The sequence below is a fragment of the Vicugna pacos genome, chromosome 3 (genome assembly GCF_048564905.1).
Source record: "Vicugna pacos chromosome 3, VicPac4, whole genome shotgun sequence".
In the NCBI taxonomy this organism is placed as follows: Eukaryota; Metazoa; Chordata; class Mammalia; order Artiodactyla; family Camelidae; genus Vicugna; species Vicugna pacos.
The window spans coordinates 24,494,858-24,512,695 of NC_132989.1; the positions used below are offsets into that span (position 1 = coordinate 24,494,858).

General features: G+C 35.8%; 1 protein-coding gene across 3 annotated transcripts in view; it reads left to right on the forward strand.

Moving 5' to 3' along the window:
* The window catches only part of KLHL3 (kelch like family member 3), a 231,815-nt gene that overhangs the window by 2,752 nt on the left and 211,225 nt on the right, over positions 1-17,838 (forward strand). For 2 of the 3 annotated variants that reach the window (XM_072956982.1, XM_031673028.2), the window contains exon 2: positions 16,497-16,656. In XM_072956982.1, coding sequence (XP_072813083.1) covers positions 16,497-16,656 — 160 coding nt within the window. Of the gene's footprint in view, positions 1-16,496; positions 16,657-17,838 lie in introns of those variants that run through there. The other variant, XM_072956985.1, reaches the window with a different exon arrangement.

Here is a 17,838-nt window from a genome sequence, read left to right on the forward strand (position 1 = left end):
ATTCAGTGATCAAACAAATCAGTGAGTTTTTTGGTAAAGAATAAGAATAATCCACTTAAACTCAAAATATCTATATTAAGTTTTTGATTTTTGTCCTATAGTAATTTGAGTATGTATGTATTCATATTCATAGATGTGATATGTCAGTTACATGTAGTTTGATGACATTTTGTATTTAAGTAGAATGTTTGAAGTGTACCCAAAAAATGTAAGACTTTTCTGATTTCATAATATGTTTTGCTACTCTACCTTTTCTTGGTATTGTCACCTTTGTTTTAAAGTTCTTAAAGAGTAAATGAGAAAAACAATACGTCTTTGCCCTTGAAATCATACACTTTGAATTTATAAGATAAACCATCATCAACATAATATTACTTTGGATTATTTCTACTAACAGGGCTAGGTTTGTGTCTTACTCTTGCTGTAATCTCCTGTACCAACTCCAGAACCCAGCACACAGTAGGTGCTTCATATAAATAAGTTGAATAAATGAATGTATGAACTGTTTAGTAGCCAAAAGAGATTTAAATTCTGTTTTCAGATTCTAGTTACTTGTTCTACTAGCAAGTCTGCTCCATTTTTTTTAGGTCTACTCAGATTTAACAGAAGCAAAATCTTTTTTTTCAGCTTCCTATACTTTAAGGGATTGGAATTCTTGAATGCTCATCCCTTTGGTTCTCTTTGGTTCCCAGTTTCTTGTGGACTTTTTGAAGGAATGAGAGGTAACTACAGAAGGAAGGCGGAAGGCGCAAGACCAGTTCAGTCTGCCTCTCCAGCCGTACATTTTTCTTCGAAGTTAAGTTGTTAAAATGCAGTTGGTCAGGAACAAGCCTGTGGGATATTCACTTTATGTCCTCCATACAGTTAGTTAATTCCTTCTTGGAAAGGATGCTTTTGTTAATCCTAGAGCCATTACTCATAAGTTTTTTGTTGTTTGTTTTGTTTAAGTTTTAATAAGAAACATTTTAAAATACAGGAATATGACAGAAGGAACTGGATGTTTTTATTAGTACACGAGAATATTTTAAAACGTTGCAATGATTAACAGCTTATGAGAAAAGGTTATAATTACTTTGGTTTAGAGTTTTAACTTCTTTCCTGTTAAAAATTTACAACTCATTAATTCTCTGTCTGTGCAGACATTGTAGAAAAAGTCTGAGGTCTAACTGACCCCTAAATGTTCAGTTGAAGAGTGACACCGTTAGCCTTCTGCTGTTTTGTCTTTGTAACATTTCATACGCAGATACTAGAACCACCAGAAAATGGGATAACATTAAAAATTTTATGTATGTATTCAGCCTATTATGGCCTCTTTGTTTTATATCTAATGGAGCATGGAATTGATTGACTTTTGCTTCAAATGCTATTTATAAGATTTGGGAAAGCAGGAATTTAAAAATCACACAAAAGAAAAGTGCTCCAGTTAGATAATTTACCTGTGGTGAATCTTGTGCCTCACTGTCATTTTGAGCTTGAAACACAGCAGCTGCATTCTGTGGTCCTAGTAATCTGCGAGCCATCTTCTCCTCATATGTTAGCCGCTTTAATGAAATAAGTCATAAAGGAGACAGTAGTGAGATTTAATAAAAGTTATTTGTATAGCTTTACCCTAAAACCACCAAGAATTATACCAAAGAAGTATACTTCTGTCTATTGAATGATACTGTGTTTTAAAAAAATCATTTTATTTCATTCAAAACATTTCCTTTCATTCTAGTACCACTTCCCTCACCTGTAATATTTGTTGTTTTCTTTTGTCTCCTAGGAAAGGCAAGCATAATCACCTGCAAACAAAGCTCTTCCAAATAAAGGGAAATTCTTTTACTTCCTCCTTGTTTTGCATGTTCCTGTTGGCTCTGTCTTTGAATATAGTACTGTATGTCCTCACATTCAGAAATAACTTTTATTAAATGAACACAATATTTAATTTACTAACTTCTGAGTAAAAGCAGTGCAACTGGTATGTTAAAGGTATTTGGATTAAAGGCATATAGTACTGTTTCAAAGATCAGTGGCTAATATAATGTGCATACTAAGAATTATAGCTATCTTTCTGTTTATAATGTACACCAAAGTACCTGAAGAAGTCAGGTTGACAGCATTTAGTTAGTTGATCATCATACATAGTTTATGGGAGGGTAAAGCTTAAAGGAAAATTTTACTTAAATCATTCATACTGATTTTTTTTCATTTGCTTCAGTCTTTTACTAATGAAAACCAAGAGGGGATTTCATGCAGAGAAATATGGAATAGGGTCCACATATTCCTTCCTTTTAGATGATTGTATCCCTTTTTGATTGTATGGACATAGATCTGTGAGACAGAAATAACTTTCTTATTGAAATTAGATTTTATACTTTTATTGGCTTTTTGTACAAAATAAACATCTTGCTCACTTGGTTTCCATTATGAAGAAGGCTGTCCTTGCATTTTAGCTTTCTCTCCAAATCTTGAATCAGAGCTTCTTTTGATCCTTGTATTTCATGGTCAGGAGTCCTTGGTGTGGGCTTAGCATTTGCACTTTGGGATGGCTTAGCAGTTACAGGTTGGCCAACTGAGGGTTGTTGATAGCTTTAAAAAGAAAAAAAGATTTAAAAAAAAGATCTTTAAAGTAAGATGTGTGTCTAAAATAGAATTTGCCACATTTTTTCAGTCACCTTTAGGTAGGTTGACTTTACCACTTAGAACTGCTGGTGTTATTAAAACACCAGTTGCCCTAATAACAGTCAAGAAAGATTTTATAAGAATGGTTACCAGCTGGGTTTTTTGTTTGTTTGTTTGTTTTTGTCTTGGCAAATGAAAATTAAGTGGCAGGAGAAGCAATTTAGACATAAGGAGGATGTTGAAGATTGTCCCTAAAGAAGTGGGAGTAAGTCTAGTTACTAGCAGCTTGACAGCTGTCCCAGGCTTCCAGTTGAATTTCATAAGTTTGATTTATGGGTGGATAGTAAGCAGTGGTGTTCTGGAACCGACTCATATGGGTTCAAGAGAGCTGATTTTTAGCATCTCCTCCCAGCTCCCTTTGATCTCATGTTGATAGTTTGAAATTGGTGGTGATGGGAGTATCTACAGGGAAACTGATAAACACCACACACAATCATGGCTCCTTTCTCCAGAGCTAATTGTTAAACAATTACCAGCATAACCACTGGTATTTAGTGGTTTGAGTGGAGTCTATAGTTTGCATAGTCTCTCATTTTCCTCCTAATTTCCAATTCCTGTCAGTTTCATATTTAGATAATCCAAGTGTGGCACTGTATAACAACTACTGCAGTAATGACGGTGTCTTCAACATTGCTAAAGTGATTTTTAGAGAAAGAAAGGGATGATTAGAGGACGAAAGGAATATAAACATAGAAATAAGGGAGTTTGGGGAAAAAAGGAAATACGAATGAATGGCAGTTGAAGAGTTCAGTTTAAATCCATATTTCAGATTCTGATCCTAAATTTTCTTCCAAGAGGTACTTGCTCACTTCCAGCGTTTCCCTACTGATTCTGATAGAGGGCAGGGGTGGTATTTAGGGAGTCCTGTGTATTTCTAGATCTGTTAAGTGGCTCACACTTTTCAGTGCTTTATTCAGATTTTGCCTAGTTTATTTCCTTAGGTCTCTACAAGTGCTAGCTTTTATCTGTTTAGTATGGGAAAACTGGCCACTGCCCTCAATGACTATTTTGCCATTACCATAATAAATGTTCTCCAGTTTTCCAGGTGAGGCAGCCTTGGTCTGTTCTTTGATGTTTTCCTGTTCAAGAATTCTCAAGGATTGTTAAAAGAACTTGTAAACTAAGTGGCTCTGAGTGGAGCTAGAGTTTTAATTTTTGCAGGCTTTGGGGGACTTAGTAATCTCTAGATTGTAAATATACTGAAGAAAAAATGATGTTTTACTACTCAGTGTTGTATTATTTATATCTGCTAACACAAAGCCTATGTATAGGGGATACTATAAGTTGAAGGAATGCATATGTTTTATTGTATTCAAGATGCTCTATATTGAAAGTTGATTGTATACATTTTCCCTCTTAACATTTCAGTTTTTCAAGATTGTCTATATCAGTCCTTAACTGAAGTCTGGTTTGTTCAATTAAGTAAATAGCCAAACCAAATGAGGTGTTTTAAATAAATAAAGAGGTGTTTTGTTTTAAGATTGAATTCCTAGGTCAGAGAGGTAAAATTCCTGTGGTTTTTCTGTTTCTTTAACTGTATGAAGTTATACTAGTTTTTTTTTTTTTGAGCTAGCCTACCATTTTTTTAAAAGTCATACATGTTTGGTAAAGTGAATTAGTATTAAATAATTCTGTTGTCAGACTGTCATAATATAATATATATGAGGAATCCTGAAGACCTGTCAAAACCAAGCTTGAGAACCATTGATACATGTATAACCTCAGTCACTTTATTAACTGAATACCCCCATTATTACCAGGTGTAAATGTTAGGACTTGATATCTGTTCATAATTAGAAACTAAAATTATACTTGCACACTGCTTTATAGGGTTTTTTCTTTCTGTCATTAATCACCCAAATCCTTACTTTGTTACAGATCAGAAAACTGAGTCACCAAGCAGGTTAGGTAAACTTGCTGAATGTCACAAAGCAAGCTTTTTGAAAGGAACAATTAGAATTAAGGAGTTCCCCTAAATTTGTAGTCTGTGGTTTTATCAACTGAATAAAACATTTGCTTAAGGGTTTTCTACTGATGAAAAGCTAAATAAAGCTTTCAAACTTCTCTAGGTCAAAATCCAAGGGATTATTTTAGAAGACAGGGCAAACTTAAGCCCATCATAACAATGAGGGAGTTGTGCACAAATGTTCAAAGGGCCATAGCTTTCCATCCTGTGCAGCTGGGCACTGAATGGATATCAAGTGGCTGTGGGAAGATTAAAAGAGTTATCTATGGTTGCTGAAAATGGAACATCTAAAGCTGGATCTTTGATCTCTGGTTTTGTGGTCCTCCAATGCTATATTTCTTAACCTCTCCATTTTTGCCTTTCTTCCTCTAAGTTCTGTGCAAAAAGCTGGGTACATGGTTGAGGCTCACTAATATTTATTTGATGGCTTTCTTTTCTGGGCAGGAATTTGAAATAGGATTAAAAGACTTTACTAGGGAAAAATATTATAGTCCAAAAAGATTATTTTAGATTTGAACATGCACATACAGGAAACTTAGAAGTAACTGAAAGCTAGATGGAAAAAGATGGTCTGGGTTTTACCAAGAAAAATTTACAATATGTGATAATGGGTACAGTGGGGATTTGGGAGGGAAGAGAAAGAGAGGGCTCTTAATTCTTGAAGACATCTTTTTAAAACATTAGGCCAAACCTATGAGAATTGAGTTTTTGTATATCAAAAATCATTTACTATCAGCCCTTTCAAATGGTTCAACCTAGTATCTGTCAGCTTCTAACAAATGATTTTGGCTTTCCTGGTTTTTATTTTTTAAAATATATTGAAAAACTTTCTTTGCAAGTTGAATTACTGTAGTTTATTTAACTAGGTTTCCAGAGTTGGCACCAACAATACTCTAGAAAAATTAGCCTCTAGAGAAATTAGCAAGAATTTCAGCAAATCTGTTGATAAGCCTTCAACCAACAGAACATATTCCATCAGACAGTTTTTCAGATGCCTCTGATTTAATTCTCTGATGTTCTAGCCAGCTAAGGAATAGGAAAACTGATAGCCCAAAGTTTGCATAAGCAACAGGTATTCAGTTCATGTTTTAAAAAAAGCACAACCACTATGTCCTTCATATCAGGTTCTCCTAGGACAGTTTTAGGGCTGTGGAAATAGTACATGCTTGCATAAGGCTGCAGGTATTCTTCCTTTTATGTAGATCAGTCCAACCAGTTTGAACAAAGTGTGATTTTAATTACCAAAGGAAACCTTAAGGTCATGGGCCTTTATTCAAGACTTTCTCCTTCAGACCATAGGGAAAATTCATACATGTTAGTGTCTGAATCCCATATTTTCTTCTTAGCCAAGTGGATATTCAGGATCAGAGGGGAGAATGGATAGGAAGAAAGACTAAGACTGAGAAGAAACTTAATAGCCTCTGCTTATGTGAGAGGAAATCCTATCTGAAGAAGAGCAGACAGGTGTTCATCTTAGCTAAGCCCAGAAACAGCAATGTACAGCATGAAGAACTTAACTTAGAGCTAGGGAAATAGTTCATTTATTGAGTGTGTTAGAAATCCTTTTTTTTTTTAAAGATGGAATATAATAGGTAAGTAATTGTATGGGGTAATAGGTAATTTGGGTTCAACTCAGCCTGGACATTGGAGAAAGGGTCAAATGACTTCTTATTGCCAGGACCTTGGTTAAGGTGTTCTAGGAGAAATGGAATGAGACCTGGAGGTCACATTGCCTTTTTCAATTGTGAAGAATGAAGTACATAACCCGTCCCCCCACCCCATACAAGCTCACTATATATAGTTATATTCTTACTTATATATACATATGTACATATTTTAAAAGCTTACTTACTTGGAGTCCACCGTGGAGGAGATTTTACTGCTGCTGTAATCAGGCTGTGATGGTAATATGGAGCTGAGAAAGCTGGCTGGGGACTGGTTGTAAGTGGCTGTAACCCTTTGGCCTGGGATGGAGCCAGCAAGCTGCTGGGGAGAAGCAGGGAAAGCAGAGGAGGACATAGTGATGTGAGAGCTCATTGTTGAGGAGGCAGAAAATCTTTGCTCTGTGCACTGGCGGGGCTGGATGACAATGGAAGACTGTTTGGTCTGGCTAGAGTAGCTGGAGGTTTCCGGTCCTGGAGGCTGCAGTCTGGAGCCACATGGATTTTGGGGTTGGATGAAGTGTTTTGGACGTTCGTAGTTAAACATGCTTAGCTGGTTTATGGAAGTTGCAGGCAACTTATTATTTGCTCCTGGAGGGGTAGGGTCCTGAATCTGGGGCTGCAAGCCTGGAATTACAGAAGGTTGCAGTGAATCAGAAGCAACCTTGGTCTGTCCCTCCTTGTTGAGATCCTGGGAATATTGTGCTCCTGGCTTTGATGGAGTGGACTTCTCTTGAAGAATATTGTTCCTTCAAAAGGAGAAAATGATTCAGTTACAATATCTTTGTAAAAAACAGTGCTGTTTATTTAATACCTTTAGGAGTTTATGTGCTTTTTTTTTTTTTTTTTGAGCTGATGTGCTTTGAAGGTCACCTCAAGGTGGAACTTCCCTGGCTTCTAGACTTCCCATTCCTTTTTCTGTTGCCTTTGCACAATGACTTTTCCCTTGAGAATAAGAAAAAAGGATTCATTAGTGTGTGTTTGCCTCTGGGTGATTCTTAAAGCATGCCAGGGGCTTCAGGATACAGGAACACAAATTCGAGTTTGCCAAGTGGTTATTTATGACAAGAAAATCTGTGATGTTGCTCAGTGTGATAATTTTATGGTTTCATGTTTAGCTTTTGCCCAGAGGCTACAGTTTCATTAACTACAGAGACTTCATGATTTAAAATTATTAGCAGTTAAATATATAATATGTCAGCTTCCATCCAGTAGAGATTCTTCCCCTTGCTCATCAGAATCAATGAACAGCTGTTCTGATACACCAATTAATTCATGCCCTGGTGATCTGTGATGAATGACACAGTGAATTAAGGGGAGCAATATGCCTCTTTTGTAAAGAACATTACATTAATATCCATATTTGCTCCTTCACCCTTTTACAATTTCACAAGTTTGAGTAAACATCTATACTTCACTGTTGTCATGTGATATTCTCTTAGTTTGACTTATTATTTTTGCCTGTTTAATATGTATTTTAGATTAATTCTGAAATTGTTTTGGTTCCTATATTTTCTTTTGAAACAGCAAGCAGGATGTACAGAAGGAAGTAAGGCAGCTATGATAAGTTAGCCTGTACTTTACCAAGAAAAGATGAGTGTCATTTCCTTCCTTAGTTCTGCATCGATGCTCCTGACTTCCTACAGTTGATCCCCATTTGTCCTTAGATGAATCATTTGCCACTAAAATCAACCTTGAAGGAATATATTTGCCTCTGATTTCTTCCATTAGTATGGTAAATCTGAGCAGGACTAGATGTAGACATTACATACTAAGACTAGCCCCATAAATTACTGTAATGTTGATTCTGTCTTTATTTAAAATATCAGGTAATTTAGTACAAAATACATGTAGTTTGTTTCATACAGTATAAACTAACACTGAGATGATGATAAAATCAAACTTTTAAGTAACAAAATTACTCAAATTTTGTCATCAGTGAAGCAAAATTTTATAATTAATTTCCTATCTTGAGGAAAGTATCATTTTTAATAAAGAATTTCCAAACCAAACAACTTCATCCTAAGGTTGTGCATGTAGTTTAGAGTTAAATTAAAATTAGCAGTTTTAGGAAAGAACAAAAATACAACTAAATAGCCAAAGAGAAAGTTCTATTGAAAAAGGCACTTAAAAAGTCATACATTCCTTATTTTCGAGTTTATGAACACAAGCACATTCAACTAGAGTGCATTTTAGTAATTAACTATATTAGGCCTTAAATTATTGGAGAAAAACATCCAGAAGGAGGCTTTAATTAGATATTCTTAAGAAAAAAAAGACTCTATTTCAAGGCAAGTAGTTTTTTAGTTATGGGTTTATTTATTCCATTGCAGAATTGAATCCAGAGTTTGGTTTTAAGTTACTTTTTGGGCAGGCAGATTATTCAGATTCATTTCAAACAGTAAGGAATAAACTGTTTAACAAATACCCGGTAGGTGTTTTTCAAAAAGTTCCCTATTTTTCTTTATGTGTATTTTTAGAACGTCAGCTACCTTGTACATTTTGGTATCAGCTTGTGTAGTTAGCAATTACTATTAATTTAAAAATTAATTAAAAATATTTTCTTTAAAAAGTTTCATTTTATTCATATCACAACAAAATTTTATACGGATGTTTATACAGGTAGCTCTGAAAGGCTTTTCTTCATGTTTGTAATTACTGTTCAATAATCAAGTCTATAATCAATTCTATTATATGACAGTATTGTTTTATTCCAAATAATGTTAAATAAAATTCAAAGAGTTTACTAATAAAATACTGTTAAGTCTTCTATTTAGAAAACGCTTAACCTTTTTCTCCTATCTCTTAATATAGCTCAGGCTTGTATTAAAAAACAGGGTATTTTGAAGCTGTAGGACATCACCACAATTACAGTCAGACCAAGTGTCCCTTTTCAAAGAAAAATGATTTTAAAATAATGACATAGTGATCTTTCCTTCTACCCTTTCTATAATTCCTTCGAGTTTCAGTGGAATAATTGGTCACATTCTCTTCAAATCTTTGTATAATACCATTATGATGTGGTTTTCAAACTTTTTATCTGAAGATCCCCTTTTACATATTCCTCTGATTTGGACAAAAAAGCCAAAAACAAAACCCTAAACTGTAGCAGGAATAAATAAGGGACTTACCCGAGTTCCAGAGGGTGCCAGTTGGGTTTAACCTACTACTAAAGGGAAGGAAGAGGCATCCTCTTCCCTCACAGGCTAGTCTAGTAGCTCTGTGCTTAGTATTATAGCACCACTGACTTTTATCAGCTGCCAAACAGTGACATCTGATGTGCTTGCCTGTCCATCTACCTATGCTGGCATGTCAAAGTAAGAGTCCATGATCTAAACAATATCTCAGATGTCTTAGTGATATTTAAGGAGTGGGATTACTTGAGCTTCTCTTACAGGGCTCTTTATTTTAGATGCGAATTTTGATTATGAGTTTAGCAAGCTCATGTAGGGAGAAGGGCAGTGAATTGGGAAATGGGAAGAAGTGTAAAGAAAACTCAGTTTCTTTTTTGTGGTGGGGATTTTGAATTTTCCCTGTTGAAGAAAGGACTAAAAGGGAACTAGTGTTCTAAGACTGACATTCTACCCAGTAAGACCTCCAGAAACAAACCCAGTGATGGATGGGCTCCAGATTGATTTGTATTGGATAGTTCATCTGAAAGCCGTGTTTTTTTCTCTTGCCAAATAGGAGTCGAGGTAGAGTGGGGTTCATGCAGTTTGTTGCAAGAGAAAGAGTGTGTCTGGGCAAAGGCAGGAGAGCAGGGTGAAGGAGTCATGTCACTGGGAAGGTGGGGTAGTGGAAAAAAATGATTTGGTTTCTTTAGCAAGTTCTCTGAATGAGATTTGCCTCCTTGACCTTATACTTTTATTCTAAAAGAGCTTTGAAACACTTAAGAAACTACTAAACAAACAGTCTATACAATTAGGGCTCTGTACTGGTAAACTTCTTTATCTCCTTTGCTCCTAACAGTTACATAGTTTCGTTTCTCTTTTCATTCAGGAGACCTTGGTATTTAGGTTTCCATTTTTACGTAGGGAAGCAAATAATTACAGAGGAAGAAACATTCAGATCAACAAGAGATGGTGGAAAGGGGTAGGTAACTTGAGAATCAGTCCCATTGAGTGGAATTCTCCCTATTTAATGGCTTCAGCTTTGATATGCTTTTGTTGTTTAAAGCATAACTATTTATTCCCCTCCCTCCTGGGTACCCCAGTCCTGGTGTAATTACTGTGTACATTAGGGTCCAACAAATCAGTGTTTGAGCACATATGAGCCATTTAAAATTCTTCACAGCTGACCATTCTTCCTTTGGCATTCAGAGAAGGTTTGATAACTGCCACCTGGGCATGCAGCCATTCCTTAGCAGAAAAGACATACTTGGCTTGATGAGTAGGTGTTTGTCTACAAAGTCTTATTTCAGGAATCTGCTAAAATGTTTCTCCACATCTGCTTACTGTTATTTCACATTCCATTAATAGGGACAAAGCCTTTCAATCCAAATTAGAGAGACTTAAAATGTAAATGCAAGTGACAATAACAATAGCAAGAATAACCGGCACATATAGCATTTACTATGAGTCAGGCCCTATTCTAGGCACTTTAAATGTCGTATATGTGACTGTTATTTGGTTCTTCCCAAGAACAGGGTTTGAGATATACCTTACCAGCCAAGTAGGGAAGATGCCTAGGACAAATTTAAATTCCCAATTTTGCATTGGGCAGATTCTAAATGTTCTATAGTTGAGGAAAAACTTTAGTTTTATTTAGTCTTTATCCTTTAAGCTTAGCCTCTTCTTTCCCACGGGCCTTTGTAAGCTACAATGTCCATCACAGAGTGGTAGCTGCATGGTACGTCTAGGCTAAGGTTCTTGCTACAATTAGGGGATCAAGGGATGGTTCAGTAGGAAAGGTAAGTAAGTAAGATCTTTTTTTATGACATCATTCTCAGAAGTTAAGGATATATATATTCAGTAATCTACTATGAATCTTTTTTATACCTTTTATTGTTTGGTTTGCTTTTTTGAAATGATATTTTGTGTTTCTTCACAAATATGGCTGTTTGAATGGCTTAGTTGCTTATTTGAGAAGAATCATCCTAAAACTGAAAGAATTATTAGGATATGTGAACCCTATTCCAGCCCGCTCCCAAAGGCAACTTTTTCCATTTCTTTCTCTAAATTATGAGTACAGGCCTCTGGTAAATCATTCTAATGCCTAACGAAATGTAGGTAACTTCCTACTATCTCAGATGTTTCCTACTGAAACATTTCCTGCTGCATATCCAGGGAATTCCTTCTTGTCCCATCATCAGTAGAAGGGTAGCTATTTTAACTGTCACTCACTAGTCCCTTCTTCATACATAGTCCTTGTATTTTAAAATGTGAAGTGTATAGCAGTTGTGAAAGTGGTACTGTGAGCATCTTCTAAAGTCAGAGGCCAGATATGTCTGTTGACGGTAATTTCTGCCGTATTGACTGAGAAGGAAACTATTATATTGAGTATGAAAGGACTAAACAGAGAAGAATGTTTTATTTTTCAGGTTATGCTTGGTTCACTACGATTACTGAAGTTCTGCATAGACATATAGCAAAAGGGAATCCCACTGTAGCACTCATAGTTTGAAATATCCATTCTTGCACTTGACTCAATCATATTCTTCTCAAGCAAGAAATAATAATGGACACTCCACTGGGTTTGGAGTCAAACAGTAAAAATGATAACATTAATTTGGTTAATGTTCTACAACTTTCTAGACACATTAACCTTTTTATTATCTATTTTGGAGACCTAAGTGTGAGTGCCCACTCTACCACATATTTGCTGTGTAACCTTAGACAAGTTGCTTAAACTCTCTGAACTGTAATAATTAACTGAAAAATAACTTTAATAATTAATAAAAAATAAAAAAAACTGTTTTACTAACCTAAATCAGGTTGCTGAGAGACTCAAATGAAACAGGAAATCATATAATGGACTACTATGTGGCATAATATATCTCTTCAACTAGGTTAAATTTTTTTCTGAGGGAGAGACTCTTTATTACTTATCTTGCCTAGGACAGTGTAGCTCATAGTAGACATTCAGTTAAAAACTTCTTAAACTTTCATGGAACTTTTACTGGATAATTTCCCCCACAAATGATTTTGTTAATGAAAATGAAGGTAATTGCATAGAAAAGATACTATATTGTAAATTTAGGGTCTTTTTAAGTCCTCAATGCTCACTGCTAAACATAGGTACTCATGGAGGAAAATTTTGGATATGAGTGTTGGCTATTTTCCCAAGGCAAGTGTAGTGCAGAAATTGACAAAACTCATAGAATGTTCTTAATAAATGTCTGTTGAATAAATTGCAGTCTTACTTATTTTCCCACACACCCATTCTTCCTTGACCCCACAAGGAGTCTTTATTTGTAGGGGTAGTTACTTCTTAGGCAACTAGAGATCCCATAAGCTAAAGGGGTTCCAGGGGACCAACTGAGAAATCACTGTCATGGGATGTTATTGGAGATACACTGATCCTGATAAAAAAGCAATGCAGTGAAATAATAGCTACTATTTTTGAATTCCTGCTGTGTACTTCACATACATTGTTCTAGGTCTGTTAGTCTCCCAAGTCCAAACTTTCCCTTTCTGCCTTCATTGCAAGAAACATTGAAGAAGTACCTATCCCAAGGTCGTGGAAGCATGAGGAACCAGCCCTCAATAATATGAGCCAGTCATCTACAGTTTTTGTCATTTGTAGCATAAGGAACATCAGATAGATGACCTTTGATTCTGTCCATCTCTAACTTGATGTATTTCTCTCACTTAATAAACCCAAATAGTATTCACAAAATCTAAAAAGAGATTCTTGTATCTTCTTATTTTGTTACTACAGAGGCTACATTTAGTTGTCCTAGGTAAGTGGTCAAGAAGACCGGTTAAGTTTTATTAAAGGTATTGAGCCTAAAGGTAACTTTAGGCTGGTGAAATATTTAGTGGATTGTGTTAGATAAAAGAAAAAATTTAAATGACTTTTTAAGTATCAACTTTTAGGTTTTTAAAAAAAATCAGTATTTTCGTTTGTGGTTTGTGTTTGGGGAGTAGGGATGGTGGTGGATGGTGTTTTAAACATAGCCTGATTGGCAGAGTCACTCTACTGTATTATCTTTCCATTTATACGTTTGTTCTCTAAATGCAAGGACAATTCTGTCTATATTCTAAGACTGACTAAGAAAAAAACCTCTATCACAAAATGTTTTATATATTTATATTGAGGTAACACACTGAATTCTATTTTGGGAAAAGATTCCACTTCTTCAAAATCTTTTGCCATTTCATCATTGCTGATTTTTGTTTTCAGTAAGTCTCTGTATCAAACCCTTAAATGTGGATCTAAGCACATGACTTACTATTTCGGCCCTGGTAAAATGCATGATGGAATGTAATAGAGAAATGACAGAAATAAAGTGCTTCTTCTCAGAATGCGAGCTCTCTGAGGCAGGAGCTTTGTCCTGTTCACTGTTCTATCTATAGAACCAAGAGCAATTGTTGAATGAGCGAATGTTAGGTCTGTCTACCCTTACCATTGTGGTGGTAGCTCACAGGAATTTTCATTGATGGTGCAAAAATCTTCCTTTGGAACGTTGATCTCATGTTCAGTGTGACTGGCTGTTTCAGGAAGAGTTGGCATAAGGTTTATTGAGGTATTGTCTGGAGTTTTGTCCTTTGTGTAGCTGTCACTGCTCCAGGGAAAGGAGGCCAGTTTTGGGGAAAATTTCCTCCTGTGTAACTTTGGAGAACTCTCTGATTTCTCCACTTCTTTTCCTTCTGGAAAATATAATTAGTCACCAGGTCAGATAGAACTAGAGAATATTCTTCTTGGCTCAGAGGTGAATTTGAGCAGGGCGATCCTGAGGAATAATTACCTGGGGAAACAGAGAGTCTTGCTGTGGAGACTGCAGTCCCAGCCTCATTTTCTGCAATACACTTAAATTCCCCAGAGTCTTCAGGAAATGCTTCTGTGATAATCAAGGTACAGACTTCCTCTGGAAAGGGGAGAGATTCAACTTGACCAGAGTACTTGAATGCCCCATATTAACAAACAAACAGTGTGGGAGGATGTCAGGGAGAGTAGGCACTAGGAATAAATAGGGTATTCCTGAGATTTAAAAAAAAAAAATCCATCTGATTAGATTTTTGTCATTGAGTGGGCTCATGAAGATAAATCTTAAAAATACAACCTAAAACAATCCCAGCATGGTGCCTATCACCTGCTTCTTAGGCACATCTGTCTTCTCTACTTGGCTATGAGTTTCTTGAAAGCAGGGATTATACTTTATTCCTCGACTTGCATATTTCTGTAAGCTTGAGGGGTTAGCACAAAGGACCATAGAAAGATTTTTCTGAACTGACCTAAAAATTATCATTGCCATGGTAATTAGACCTAATGTTAGTACAATGATGGCCACTGTGTGATGGGCAGAACACCTACATTCAGTGTGGATGTTTGATGTCAGGACACTTCCTTACTGCCTCTGTGTATAGCTCACAAGGCACCAATAATACACCAAGTGGAATTAGAGGAAGAACGCATGCCCTGAGGGCAGAGGCTTCTCAGGGCCAAGAATGGAATGTGGCCGTACCCTGTCTATAGTAAATACATGTTGAATGAATGAATGAATGAACAAATACACTGATAAATTCCAATTATCTTGCTGCTTCTGTTGTGTCAGTTAAAGAGTTGGCATAAGGTAGCCTCAAAACTCCTCCTGAAGGCAAAAGTAACGTAGGAGACAAAGTCTTCTAATGCTATATTTGATTTAATTATTATTATCAAGATGCTGAAAAATTGTGCTTACCAGGAATGGGTGATAAACAAGCTTCTGAAAGATAAAAGAAGAGAATAGAGAGAGAATTTAAATGATGACAATTTAGTTGGGAGAAGCGACCATGTATATATGAGAAATAACTTGAAGCAAATACAATGTTGACTGTAATTTTGAGTCAGATGATAAATTCTGTAGAAACTCAGAAAAGGTGCATAATAGAATGAACGCTTGGCAGGGTGCTAGAAAAACTGTGTTTCAGTTCTGTTCTACCATTAAATTGCTCTGTGATTTTGTAAAAATTACTTCTCTGGGCCTTAGTTCTTCATGTCTAACACGAAGGTAAGACTATATAACATCTCTTCTCTGAGTGAGAACTGTTGCTGAAACACTAATCCTAAGGAGGTCTCTTTCTCCTGAGAAAATCCTTCTCTTTTAATCTAATTAAAATTGAATATTACATTATAAAAATACTATAGAATTGCTGTAAAAAAATACACAAAAGGTTAATAGTCTTCTCTGGGTGGTGAGAATATTAGTAATTTTATATTTATTCTTTTTTATAATATATTTTTCTAGATTTATTATAATAAATTTATATTCCTTTAGTTTCAGAAAATACAAGTAATGTAATTTTGAAAGCAAATTCATATTGTGTAATAGATATTTCTTCCTAAATGTGATGATGTGGAAATGTTCAGTTGTTTTGAATTAATATTTAAGTGGATATATTTTCTTTGCTTGGTGTAAGAACTATCTTGGTCTTGAACCTAGGCTGCAGTGTTTATTAGCTTTGTGACCTTTGGCAAGGTGAAATTTCTAATTTCAGTTTGCTTGCTTATAAAATGGAATTGATAACACATACCTCAAAATATTGATGTGAGGATGAAAAATTGTTTATATTTAAACTCAGTGTTTAGCATGAGGTAGGTCATCATACTTGTTACCCTTTTCCAAATTAATTATTTGGTAGGAAGCTGATACAACAAAGTATTTAGAAAGTTATGCATCAGTTTCATTTGTTTTACTCTTTGAAAAATATGCTTATTCTCACATTTTTCTTGTTTGTATGCCAAGAACTCATTAGGAAGATAATTAAGATTAATCTATGAAAATAATCTGGTCTTTTTACAGCTATTAAAACTATTCATCAAAACAAAACAGCTTTTTTTCTTTTTTGGTTGTTTATGTTGAGGAATCATTTAGATTTGAAATAACAATTGTTTCACAGTAGAAATTTCTGAACCTGTAACAAATCAGCTATTAAACATTAAAACATGAATTAGATTTCGGGGTTATTCAGAGTGAAAAGTAAATTGAAAAGCTTATCACTGTACTTTTCCTCAGAATTCGGAAGTCGTCTGAGTCTGCTATCTGCTCCTTCTCTCTATACCAGTGAACTTGAACTGTGGCTGTGGCCTGGACTCGACATTCAAACACGACAAACTGCCCTCTGGTTGTAGAGATGTCTTGAAGGTGCTGAAGAACAAACACAGAATTCACAGAATGGAAGAAACTGTTTCACCATATACAGCGGTTTGGGATGCCAGTTGCAGGTAAGTGTGCATGCATTTTCATAGTAAGTACTGATAACCGACTATACTTTAAAACAAGGAGCTTGCTGAGCATCTTTTGTGCTTTATAGTGTACATAAGTATATAACTTTACAGTTAGGTATAAGTTATTTTCATCTTAATTTCATGGAGTTATTTAGTGAGAAAGTTGTTATTTCCCCAGGAGCCATTTTTCACAATAGAAAACAGATTAGTTGGAAAGTCTTCACTTTGTTGTATTATTTTATTGAATACCTCATAGTCACAGATTTAATCTTTATTGTTGGTCAAGTAGCATGGGCAGTATTGTAATTTAAGAATTCCGAATCATGACTTAGAGGACTTGGGCCAAAATCTCAGCTCTGACATTAGCTGGTTAAAACCTGTCATAGGAACTTGGAAGACTCTTATACTTTGTGGAACTCAAGTTCTTTGTCTGTGCAATAGGGCTAGCAAAATGTTCAGTGTACTTGAGGGTTTGAAGGTCATGTCAGAGAAGTAATCTGGAGACTTTCTTTTAAAAATGAAGAGTTATATCGATATATAAAAAGTATTTATTAACAATAGCTAGTGTAGTCTCATAATGCATACATGAATGGGTGGCATTTGTGGTAAATTTACCCCTTAAATCCTATTCTCCCTCCTCTCCTATTCCCAGCTCCAGGGTCCTCTAGAATGTAGAGTTAAATTTCAGATTGTAACTTGGTCCTCAGACCAGAGAGGGTCTGAGGTCCTTCTGTCAGATGAGACCTAGTTAGGACTTAATGACCACCAGCCCAGCCTTTGAGCCTGATGCCCAGTCAGGGCTGCATATCATGGGAAAAGGAATGCAGCAAGAGAGGAGACATGGAGATAATAGACACATGTGCTTCATAGCATCTGCTGAAAGTGAGCTTCCAGAATTGATAGTCTTAATCTTAATGACATTGTTTCCTGTGCCTCCCATCCTGTATCTGGTATAGTTTAAGACCCTGCCCTGCTTTTCATACCTTGGACTAGCAATGAGCAATAGTTTTGGTTCTGCAAGTTTTGGAAACTGGAGGACAGAGAGCCCAGAGAAGATAACAGCCTTGGCTTGCTTTAACCAGCTGATTGAATCCTGCTATTTCCAGTGGGAAAGAGAGAAGGCTTTTCAATCCTGCTCTCTGACTGTGACCCAAGCAGGAAATAGACATGGCTTTGCTC